Here is an 11,560-nt window from a genome sequence, read left to right as displayed (position 1 = left end):
AATTATTTGGTCTATGGCTCTGGGCCCGCTGTGAGGGAGGCAGATGTGTCCACCATGGTGAGAGGCAGCCGAGTGCAGACAGTTTTCTGGGGCAGTAGGAGCAGCAGCTACCTGGGCAGTGGGGGCCCTGTGGGAGGAGAACACCATGTGCCCACCTGGGAGCCCTCAGCCCTGAGCCTCACATTGCCTGAGGCCCCCATACACTACTCTCAAAAACTCTCTGCCTTTGCTTCCTTTACATGTCACGTGGCCACAGAGAAATAAGAAAGCAGAATGCCCCTGGGGATTGACTGTCCCATGGAATTCTGGACCAAGGTGGAGAAGAATCAGAGTGTGGTGGTTGACTTCCTTCTACCCACAGGGATCTACCTGAGCTTCCCTGTGTCCTGCAATGCCAACCTCAGCACCATCAAGCAGGTACTTCCTGGTCTCCTGTCAGCCCTGGGAGCTCAGAAAGACAGAGACATTGTTCCTCACACTTGAGAACCTCAGATATAAATTTTGAAAAATATACAATATCAAGAACTTGTATAAAATGGGTGGTTAACCTCCACTTACTATCTGAATTCAGCTTACCCCATGGCAATGTGTTCCCCTCCCTAGTTTCAGCTTACCCCATGGCAATGTGTTCCCCTCCCTAGTTACCAGAGGGCCAGCTACTAGCCTCAGTTGCCCTTAAGCCTCCAGTGCTGGAATGGAACTTTGGAAGTTTGACTCAGATTATGCTGTCTATCACTTTAATGACCACAATCTGCTCCCAGACACATAAGGGCCTTGCAGGAATTTGTCTTTAAAACTGTTGCCAACATAGTGCCCATCACCCTTGGAAAGGGTCCTCAGGTTCGTTGAATAAATTTCAGGATGAATTACTGAGTCAAAGCAATGAACATCTGCTTTGGTAGAAGCTGTCCTGTGACTTTCAATGGGATTTTGCCACTTACAAACTCGGGTTTAATGGGTCATGCCTTGGACTTCCCGAGGGCAAGAATTTATTTCACAATTTTAAAAGCTATTATTGAGAACAAGAAAAAAATGATAGAAGCAATGGACCACACTTGAGGGATTTTTTTTAATGTCCTGGAAATTTTCTCTCTGCCTTCCTTCCATCCTTCCTTATATTTTTCTACTTCAAAAGTAGCTGGGTGTGTCCCCAAATGTTCCAGTGGCTGAGTCAGGAGGATTGTAAGTTCAAAGCCAGCCTCAACAACGTAGTGAGATTCGAAGCAATTAAGTGAGAACCTGACACTAAAGAAAATATGAAAAAGGGCTGAGGGTATGGCTCTGTAGTTCAGTGTCCCTGAGTTCAATAATAATATTGGCCCATAAAATTTTGGAAAATAAGAATGAGAAGGAAGAGACATGCCTGTGATCCTGCCATAGAAGACAGCCACAGGCACGACCTTAGCCATTTCCTGTTTTCTAACCACATTCTAACTAAATTCTGATTATGAACTTTCATGACTTGTTTTTCTGAGTGACCGCAGTAACATCTTGTTCATATTCTAGTTCCTGTAAACATCATTATATGGTTCACTTGATGTGCTTACAGAACTTCAAACAGTGTGCCTAAAGTTGAAACACTACAGTAGCAGACTTGTCCCTGGGGTCCCATCTCTCACTTCATTGTGGTTTTGGTTTCTTCATATTTTTATTGACATGAAGCTTTGTGGGCTACGTGTTATGTGTCATAGTGGTTCAGCTCTGCCATGGCTCAAGGCCACCATTGCCTTGGTGGGGTGAAAGCAGCCCTAGATAATGTGTCTAAGGCAGGTGTGGCTGTTCAGTCCCCAATCTCCACACATCAAGTCCTTCACAGAGCACAGGGACAGGAAGCTTGCTGACTAGCTGGTTGGTCCTAAGGGCCAAAGGGTTCCTAGGAAGTGATGTTGGGGTCTCCCTTTGCCTTCTATGTGGCTCATACAGAGTTGGATGCCCAGAGTAGAGGCCTCTGCCTGCCTTCCAGCAGCTGTCATGGCCAGCAAGGCTGACCATAACCATTCCTCCCAGATGCTGTGGCACGAAGCCCAGAATGAGCCCCTCTTCCACATGCTCAGTGACCCCAAGGCCTACGTGTTCACCTGTGTCAACCAGACAGCAGAGCAGCAGGAGCTAGAGGATGAGCAGCAGCGGCTGTGTGATGTCCGGCCCTTCCTGCCCATGCTGCGCCTGGTGACCCACGAGGGTGACCGCATGGAGAAGCTCATCAACTCACAGATCAGCATCCTCATCGGCAAAGGTAGGCCTCACAGATCAGCCTCCACCTTGGCAAGGTAGGGCACACCTGGGTGGCTGGTGCCACATGCACCTGCACTGAGCCTGCTCCTGCCCTACAGGCCTCCACGAGTTCAACTGCCTCCAAGACCCAGAAGTGAATGACTTCTGCACTAAGATGCGCCAGTTCAGCGAGGAGGCGGCTGCACACCGGCAGCAGCTGGGCTGGGAGGCCTGGCTGCAATACAGTTTTCCCCTTCAGCTGGAGCCCTCCACCAGGAGCTGGGGGGACAGCAACACCTCTCAAATCTCCAACCCAGACCTGCTGCTCAATGTCAAATTTGAGGGCAGCAGGGTGAGCCCATAGCCCATGTCCTAGGGAGGCTGCCCCAGCTGTGGCACATGGGCTGCTGTGCCCATGGGGACCTTCCACTGATAAGACACTCCAGTGTCCCAGGCCCCCAAATTTCCCTTCACTCACTGGCATCACACGGCATTTTCCAGGTATGCAGGCATCCCACCAGGTAAGCTCACCAAGGCTGAATTGGTCCCTTATTCACTGGACAAGTATTTCCTGGGTGTCTGCTGTTACTTTCACCAGTGAATGACCCAGGCCCTGCCCTTGTAGGGCTCACACTTGGGGATACCCAATAAAGGCAGGCATGTGGCCTTGCCCCTTTTCCCCAGAAGCCTATGGGCCTGAGAGCAGCATGCCAACCCTCCCTCCTCCCCACAGGAGAGCTTCACCATCCAGGTGTCCACCAAGGATGTGCCCCTAGCGCTGATGGCCTGTGCCCTCCAGAAGAAGGCCAAGATGTACCAGAACCTCACAATGGAGCGGCCTGAGGACTATGTGCTGCAGGTGAATGGGCGGCATGAGTACCTCTATGGCAGCTACCTGCTCTGTCAGTTCAAGGTGAGGCCTGCAAGGAGCCCTCTGTACTCTGGGATCCCTACCACTCTAGAAGGGGCCAGCATAGGAGTGAGAGAGCAAGACTGTGGGTCTCTCTTGGTTCCAGGGAATGGATATACCACCCATTGACAGTTCAATCTTACACTCTCATCTCAGTACATATGCAGCTGCCTGCACAGTGGACAGACCCCCCACCTGACCATGGTGCACTCCTCTTCCATCCTTGCCATGAGGGATGAGCAGAGCAAACCGACCCCTCAGGTCCAGAAACCACACACCAAACCGCCCCCCATTCCCATGAAGAAGGTGAGATGGTGTCCTCCCCTTTCTTACCCTCTTTCTCTTCCTACCTCCTTTTGGCCAATCCTAGAGACTCTTGGGCAGCACCAGGGCTAGGTGTTGATCCAGGGGACTTTGGATGGTGCAGTCCTTTTGGAGAGTCAGGGCCTTGAGCTGACACCCAGGGTAGGGTCCTGTCTGAGCTACTGCGATCCCAGATTGCCTACTTCTCTGCAGATCTCAGGGGGGCTGGAGCCCCTGGGCCCCTGTGTGGTAGATTGGTAAAGGATGGTGTTGGTGACAGGTTTCTGAACCTTGCCATAAATTTGGGACCCTCTCCCCCTCTCCCCAGCCTTTCAGTAGCCAGGGGAATGAGCTGGGATTTAAGCCCCTCTCCTCTCCTCTCTAGCCTTCCTCTGTGTCCCTGTGGTCACTGGAGCAGCCTTTCTGCATTGAGCTCATCCAGGGCAGCAGAATCAATGCTGATGAGCAGATGAAGGTAGGCGCTCGGGTACCAGGTGAGTGGACAGGTGTTTTTTTTTTTTGTGTGTGTTTTTTTTTTTCACAAACAGGGTGTGCTGTAGCCTGGAGGGGCAGCAGTGAAAGAAGAGTGGGAGGGTGTCACACAAAAGTCACCTGGGCACATTACTCATTATCTCTGCCTGGATTGGCTGTGAACCACATCCAAACAATAAGAGGGGAGGGGAGCAGGCCAGCAGGCCAGGGAGGCCAATTAATGGAAACCTGGGCCAAGCAACTTGTGGGTATTTGACTTTGGTGGAGCTTGTGGAATCAGACACAGCCCATTGAAGTAGGAGGCCCAGTCAGAGATGGGTAAGGCACCATAGAAGCTGGCTGCAGCTGGGCTGAGGTGCTTCCAGGGGTTACCAACCCAGGGGTGCCCAGAGTCTGGGGGACACTGCACATGGTTCCCCCTGGAAGCTGAGCCCCGATGGGCTTGTGGAACAGTGCCCTGTTGTCTCTTCATAAAGCACTTTCATGGCTCCTCTGCACTTAGAACCACCTGCAGAGGTGGATTTATTGTCCCACTTCTGGGAGGTGATGCCTGTCTGGGTCCACAGAGCGTAGCATGTCTTGTCTGGGTCTCTTTTTTTGGCATTACTTTACAATCTGGGAAGGGGGTTGTGTCTGCAGGAGTCATGGAGGATTGGGTGGGAGCTGCTCTGGGGATGGGCTGGCAGGTTGGAACTGGAATAGGTACACTGGAGACTGGAGCCACATGGGGCTCAGAAGATGCTAGGCATGAAGGTAGCCAGAGCTGTTAGAAGCAGAAGGGACCCTGGAACTTCTGAACCCTGATGAGGAAACTGAGGTTCTGAGTTGACCCACAGAGTCAAGTGTACTGAGACTGGATTGCCCCAGCGCAGCCTGGGGTACCAATGCCGCAAGACACCTGTACCACTGAGCTGCCAGCCTACACTCTGCTGGACCACTCTCAATGCAAGAAGTAGATTTGGACCCCTGTGTAAATGGGGACCTTCAAGGAGAGGATTGGAACTTTAGATGGGATGGGGCCTTCACTCCCTCATCCATGCCCTGTACCCCTTCCCCAGCTGGTGGTGCAGGCCGGGCTCTTCCATGGCAATGAGAAGCTGTGCAAGACGATGTCCAGCTTGGAGGTGAGCATGTGCTCAGAGCCCATGTGGAAGCAGCATCTGGAGTTTGACATCCACATCTGTGACCTGCCGCGCATGGCCCGGCTCTGCTTTGCACTCTATGCGGTGACGGAGAAGTCCAAGAAGGCGCACTCTAGCAAGAAAAAACCCAAGAAGGAGGTGGGTTGGGCTGACTGGGAGAGGCCCAGGCCTCAGACACCCAGTGAAACCCCTTACTGGGGCCTCTTGCCATCCTGCTCCCACAGGCAGGCACCCTGAGAACAGGTTCCTGGGAGAGCCTGGGGACCCCAGTCTCTCTGCCTGCCCTAGTCTGGCTCCTTAGTCTGGCTTCCTGTGCTGCCTGAGTAACAGCTCATGAGTTGCCTGACTTGAAATATCTAGCCCAGACCTGTGGTCCTTAGGGGTCCTGGAGGCAGCTCCCTTGGTGGAAGGACACTGTTCTCAGGGGGACAGAAATGATGAGTGAGTGGCTGCCTGGGAAGAGTGTGGCTGGGCCCCAAGTCACTAGACCCAGGATGTGACTTTCCCCTTGACCTGGGCCACCTATGGGACTGGTGGGCTTACTCAAGTGTCTCTGGATGCTGGGTGTGAAGATGCAGGCAGCCAGGAAGGGATCTTTCTGGCTTAATTACTGAAACTCTGATAGGAAAGAGATAGTGGGTCCTTCCCCTCCTCCTGGGTCTAACTTGGAGACCTTCCATGCAGTCTGGATCTTCTCTCCTGGTTGGCCTGGAGACTGGTTCCATTCTGCATATGAACAAGAAGAGGCTCACTCTGATCTGTAGTATCCTTCTCCAGGACTTTCCAATCGCCTGGGCCAACCTCATGTTGTTTGACTACAAGTACCAGCTCAAGACTGGAGAGCTCTGCCTCTACATGTGGCCCTCTGTCCCAGGTGGACCCAGGCCCATCAGGGAGAGGCTTTTGGAGGGTGAGGGATCCAGAACTGGTTCCCCTACAACTATATCTCTCCCTGCCTTCAGATGAGAAAGGAGACCTGCTGAACCCCATGGGTACCGTGCATAGCAATTCCAACACAGAGAGTGCTGTCACCCTGGTCATCTACCTGCCCAAGGTGGCCCCTCACCCGGTGTACTACCCTGCCCTGGAGAAGGTCAGTGAGGTCCTTCTTGGAAGCTGAGCGCTAACCAGGAGCTTTCCTGGAGCTCCTCAGACGGGGTCCCTGGCCACCCCAGGCTTTGCCCATTGCTGGGGGCTGGATCATCATGCTGATTTGAGGTGTTCCAGTAGCTATGTGGCCCACCAGGGGATGTTGGTGATGTTTGATGACATTTTGCTGTCACAGCCAATGGGAGAGGTACTACTGGCCTGAGGCAGGCTGAGCCTGGAGATGCTACTGAATGCCCTGCAGTATGCAGGAGGGCTCCCACCAGCAAGAGTGGTTGGCAGTAGTGCTGAGGTACAGACGCCCTGCCTAGAGCCCTGCCAGTGCTGGCCCAGGCCTGGGAAGCTCACAGCAGGTACACTTGTTGCAGATTCTAGAGCTGGGACGTCACGGGGAGCATGGGCCTACCACCAAGGAGGAGGTGAGCTGGGGTGCTGGTGGGGCATGGAGCCAGGTGCTGGGCTGGAGGCCTCAGTCTGCCTGCGCCCCTTAGAAGCTGCAGCTGCAGGGAATCCTGGAGCAGCGGGGGTCGGGAGAGCTGTATGAGCATGAGAAGGACCTGGTGTGGAAGATGCGGCATGAAATGCAGGAGCACTTCCCAGAGGCTCTGGCCCACCTGCTGCTCGTGACCAAGTGGAACAAGCACGAGGATGTGGCCCAGGTGGGTGGAGAGGGGCACCAGAGGCACAGCTGGAGTAGAGAGATAGCAGTGGGCCCCCCACCACCTGACTGCAAAGCATCCTCCAGATGCTCTACCTGCTGTGCTCCTGGCCCGAGCTTCCTGTCCTGAATGCCCTGGAGCTGCTGGACTTCAGCTTCCCTGACTGCCACGTGGGCTCCTTTGCCATCAGGTCCTTGCAGAAACTGACGTGAGTCCCAGCTGGGCACTGAGGCCCACAGGCTGCCAGCTCCTCACTAAGACATCTTGCCCTGGCAACCTGGAAGTGGGTGCTGGGTGGAGATGAGCCTAGGCTGGCCTCACCCTCTTTCCAGTCACCTGCCAGCTGGAGACCTCTGTCCTGAGTTTCAGAACCCCAGACTCAACCAGCCTTCCTCCCCTACAGAGACGACGAGCTTCTCCAGTGCTTGCTGCAGCTGGTGCAGGTCCTCAAGTACAAGTCCTACCTGGACTGCGAACTGACCCAATTCTTGTTGGACCAGGCTCTGGCCAACCGAAAGATTGGCCACTTCCTATTCTGGCATCTTCGGTAGCTGGATGCACCCCTGCTGATTCCTTGGGAACCTAGAAAAGCCATGGGGGATGAGGGTCTCCTGGCCTGCTGACCTCATGTTTACTGGGCTGGGGAGGGTCTATGTGCCACTCCTGGCCATTCTCAGCCCCATCTTCTCCCTCCAGCTCTGAGATGCATGTGCCGTCCGTGGCCTTGCGTTTTGGCCTCATCATGGAGGCCTACTTCAGGGGCAGCACCCACCACATGAAGGTGCTGATGAAGCAGGTGAGGCTCAGAGTGCCTGTGCCTGAGGCGGGCTCCCCTTCCAGGCCCCTTCACAGTCATACTCCTGGTTCTGGCTCAGGCTCATGTACACTGCTGCTACTCCATTCTGCCCACCAGGCAGAAGCACTGAGCAAGCTGAAGGCCCTGAGTGACTTTGTGAAGGTGAGCTCCCAGAAGACCACCAAGCCCCAAACTAAGGAGCTGATGCACTTCTACATGCGCCAGGATACTTATCTAGAAGCCCTTTCACACTTGCAGTCCCCACTGGACCCCAGCATGATGCTGGCAGAAGTCTGTTGAGCCCCAGGCCTAGCCCCACCTGGAGCCAGGCCCTAAGCCCCCTCCCCTGCCCTAAGCCCCCAACTTCCCAGGCCAACACGGCCCTCTGCCTGCAGTGTGGAAAAGTGCACCTTCATGGACTCCAAGATGAAACCCCTGTGGATCATGTACAGCAGTGAGGAGGCAGGCAGTGGTGATCGCGTTGGCATCATCTTTAAGAATGGGGATGGTGAGCCAGGCTGGGCAGGGGACATGCTGAGGCCTTGGCCTTCTCACCTAGGCCCATACTGTTCTGTGGTAGGGCCCCAGGGGGTTCCCTGAGAAGACAGAGCTCAGATGCTCTGAGCCTTGCATGGGTGTATAACCCACTAGAAACTCCTGCCCTTCCAGACCTCCGCCAGGACATGCTGACTCTGCAGATGATCCAGCTCATGGACGCCCTGTGGAAGCAGGAGGGCCTGGACCTAAGGTGGGGCCTCTATCCATCAACTGTTTGTTTGGGTCTGTAACAGGCCTCAGAGCCTGCTCCTGGAGGAGTTCCTGGTCTAAACTGACACCTCCCTGTTGGATGTGAGAGCGGCTGTTCTTACAAGAGGGGTAGGGGAGCTGGAGGGGTTTGGGTAAGGCCATTCCTGGTGCTCAGCTCCTATTTCCTGGCTTCCTACCCCTTGGGGAGCAGTGCCACCTTCTTCTAAGCCCGCTGACTCATTCTCTTCAGAGCAAACATGAGCCCAGCCAAGGTGTGCTCTGCAACTTGGGTGCCAGTTCTGTGTCTCTAAGGCACCTTCCCCAGAGCCCCACACCCCATCTGGCATCCTTAGGAATTTTAGCAGTATTCCCTGTGGTTTTGTTGGGTGCCTCAATTTCCAGGGGGTTCCAGTAGCCCCAGAGAATGTCCTTAACCATAGTGTCTGCCTGTGCCTCTTCTCATGTGCTAGGATGACCCCCTATGGCTGCCTTCCCACTGGTGACTGCATGGGCCTCATTGAGGCGGTGCAGCACTCGGACACCATTGCCAACATCCAGCTGAACCAGAGCAACCTGGCTGCCATGGCTGCCTTCAACAAGGATGCCCTGCTCAACTGGCTCAAGTCCAAGAACCCTGGGTAGGCTTTCTTATTCCTGGGAGAGGCTCCATAGAGTGAAAGGTGAGGGAAGGCCTGTGACAGTTTCCATGGCTGCTTGGCTCAGCTAAGCACTGGCCCACATCTGATTTGGGGTAGGACAGAGAAGGTCACTGTTCCTGGGTGTCCATTTTTCATGGCTGTGTTATGCTACTCAACTCTTTGGGCGTTAAAACCACCACTGTGTTTAGTCACAAATATGTAGCTTGAGTGGGTTCTGCTGTGGTTTGAAATAACTGGTGCTATGGCTAGCATCTGTGATATTGCCTGAGCCCAGAGCTTCTACCAAGGGCCCAGTCACACACCTAGGGACTTGGCTGTCAGTTGTGCCTCTTTATGCAGCCTCTCTTCATCTAATACATAGACCTTGGCTACTCTGAATGGTATTGTGTGGAAGAAGGGGGCAATTTCAAGCTGGGCGTGGTGACCTATGCTCCAGAATAATGCCCTCCTTGTTGATTAACACAAGGCCAGATTCAAGAGGAGGGAAAATATAAGGAGCCCTGGTTTTCAATCTTCCCCACCCAGAGAAGCCCTGGATCGAGCCATTGAGGATTTCACCCTCTCTTGTGCCGGCTACTGTGTGGCTACATATGTGCTGGGCATCGGTGACCGGCACAGTGACAACATCATGATCCGTGAGAATGGGCAGGTAAGGGGCACTGTGTTCAGCTGCCCAGTGAGCTTGTCTTACATCCCTGGCCCAGTGGCCTCTCTGACCTACCCACACCTCCCAGAAGAGTGCCCCAAGTCCTGCTGACTTCCTCTAACTGGAACCTCTCTTTGTGAAGCCTATTCTCCCTGCCCTTCCCTCCCCTCAGCTATTTCACATTGACTTTGGCCACATTCTGGGGAATTTCAAGACCAAGTTTGGGATCAACCGTGAGCGAGTCCCATTCATCCTCACCCATGACTTTGTCCACATGATTCAGCAGGGAAATACTAGTAATAATGAGAAATTTGAAAGGTGAGGGTGCCCAGGGCCCCAGTGAGGGGACAGTGTCCAGCCAGGGGCAGGGATGGGGACATAGCCCTCAGGCTAACTCCTGCCTCCACCCTGGGGGTGCTGCCTTCTCTGCAGGTGCACCCCAATCCAAGAGTACCCTATTGGGCAGTGCAAACAGGAGGTCCATGGGAGGTGTAGGAGCAGGTCCAGGCCAGGGGCAGACACTCAGGGGCAGGTGCTGGCTGGATGCAGAACCCCTGCTTGTTTGGGGCTGGGGATGGCAGGGAGGACCCAGGGATTTATCTATTTCCTCCACCTCTGCAGGTTTCGAGGCTACTGTGAACAGGCCTACAGCATTCTGCGGCGCCATGGGCTCCTCTTCCTCCAACTCTTTGCTCTGATGCAGGCAGCAGGCCTGCCTGAGCTAAGCTCCTCCAAAGACATCCACTATTTGAAGGTATGCCAGCACAGGACCACACCAGACTGGAGGCCAGGGTCTACCACAAACTTCACAAGGCCTGCCTGAACGTCTACAGCTGTGGAGGAGCCTGCCTTCCCTATGTATAGTATAAAAAATGAGCTTGGCAGAGCTCATCCTGGTCAGAGTGCATCTTGCCCGAACAGCTCAGGGACCTAGGAGATTCACCTCTCAGATGGCAGCCCTCATGCCATCCCAGGCCCAGCAGTGCAGTATGGTGGGAAGTGGCCAGAATGTTGCACTCCCTGGGCCTATTCCCGCCCAGTTGCAGGTGAACTGTGATCTTGTTTGGTCATACCATGTGTCCTCAGTGTCTTTCATGCATTAGATAAAGTCTCTTGTAGGTTTGCAAGACACTTTGCATTCCTGTCTTTTCAGTTAGTGAGAGGCAGAGTGGGAGGGGGTGTATTCCCTAAAGCTTCTCCTGCCCTTCTCTCAGCTAAGGTGAGGCCGCCTGACCCTCTGCTTGCAGTTCTTTTAGGAAGGAATTTCAACAACCAAAGGGGGCAGGAGTACAGGGAGGCAGAAGGGATTGCAGATGCAGCAGGGTCAGGATCCCTGAATGTTGATGCAGTTGTGATGATTCTGTCCCAGGACACCCTGGCGCTGGGGAAGACGGAGGAGGAGGGGCTGAAGCACTTCAGGGTGAAGTTCAATGAAGCCCTGAGGGAGAGCTGGAAGACCAAAGTGAACTGGCTGGCACACAACCTGACCAAAGACAACCAGCAATAGTGGCCACCTCTGAGCTGCCACAGGCTGGCAAACCTGTCTGAGGACAGCTACCCTTGGTTGTCCTAGATGGGGCCTCACACCTGACCTGCACCTCATGGGAAAGAACAACACAATTGCCTTTTGTTTACACTAGTTATTTAGACAGACAGGAAATGTTTCAAGATGATGGGGAAATGTGATGGACATTATTATCCAAAGTAGATGTACAAAGACACAAATTTGTGAAAATATACTTTGTATAAAACAAGAGATAGGAAAAATTGTGTTTTATTTGTGTAATAAGAATTATAATATATTCCACTGTCATACATGTATAAAAAAACTATAATAAAGAACCAAACAGCCAGGGCTGGGGTTGTAAGCTCAGTAGTAGAGTGC

The 11,560-nt window shown here is 53.6% G+C and overlaps 1 protein-coding gene across 7 annotated transcripts; it reads left to right on the top strand.

Moving 5' to 3' along the window:
* The first annotated feature begins 273 nt into the window (after positions 1-273).
* LOC144255841 (phosphatidylinositol 4,5-bisphosphate 3-kinase catalytic subunit delta isoform-like) lies at positions 274-11,182 on the top strand. Of its 7 annotated transcripts, none has more exons than XM_077800837.1 (22): positions 274-417; positions 2,008-2,236; positions 2,334-2,566; positions 2,948-3,127; positions 3,368-3,430; positions 3,813-3,902; positions 4,978-5,199; positions 5,839-5,935; positions 6,024-6,154; positions 6,537-6,587; positions 6,660-6,827; positions 6,914-7,035; positions 7,231-7,374; positions 7,524-7,623; positions 7,741-7,918; positions 8,018-8,131; positions 8,293-8,371; positions 8,841-9,008; positions 9,555-9,678; positions 9,848-9,993; positions 10,297-10,429; positions 11,045-11,182. In XM_077800837.1, the coding sequence occupies exons 1-22, from the start codon at positions 274-276 to the stop codon at positions 11,180-11,182; spliced, it is 3,054 nt and encodes a 1,017-aa protein (XP_077656963.1). The 7 variants fall into 7 exon arrangements, with proteins under 7 accessions (XP_077656963.1, XP_077656961.1, XP_077656962.1 ...); XM_077800835.1 differs by having other exon boundaries at positions 3,281-3,430; positions 6,663-6,827; XM_077800836.1 differs by having other exon boundaries at positions 3,281-3,430; positions 6,663-6,832; positions 6,910-7,035.
* The last annotated feature ends 378 nt before the right edge of the window (positions 11,183-11,560 follow it).

Source organism: Urocitellus parryii, chromosome 7 (genome assembly GCF_045843805.1).
Source record: "Urocitellus parryii isolate mUroPar1 chromosome 7, mUroPar1.hap1, whole genome shotgun sequence".
NCBI classification, from domain to species: Eukaryota; Metazoa; Chordata; class Mammalia; order Rodentia; family Sciuridae; genus Urocitellus; species Urocitellus parryii.
The sequence above is the reverse complement of the archived record's forward strand: the minus strand, read 5'-3'. Positions and strand labels throughout refer to the sequence as shown.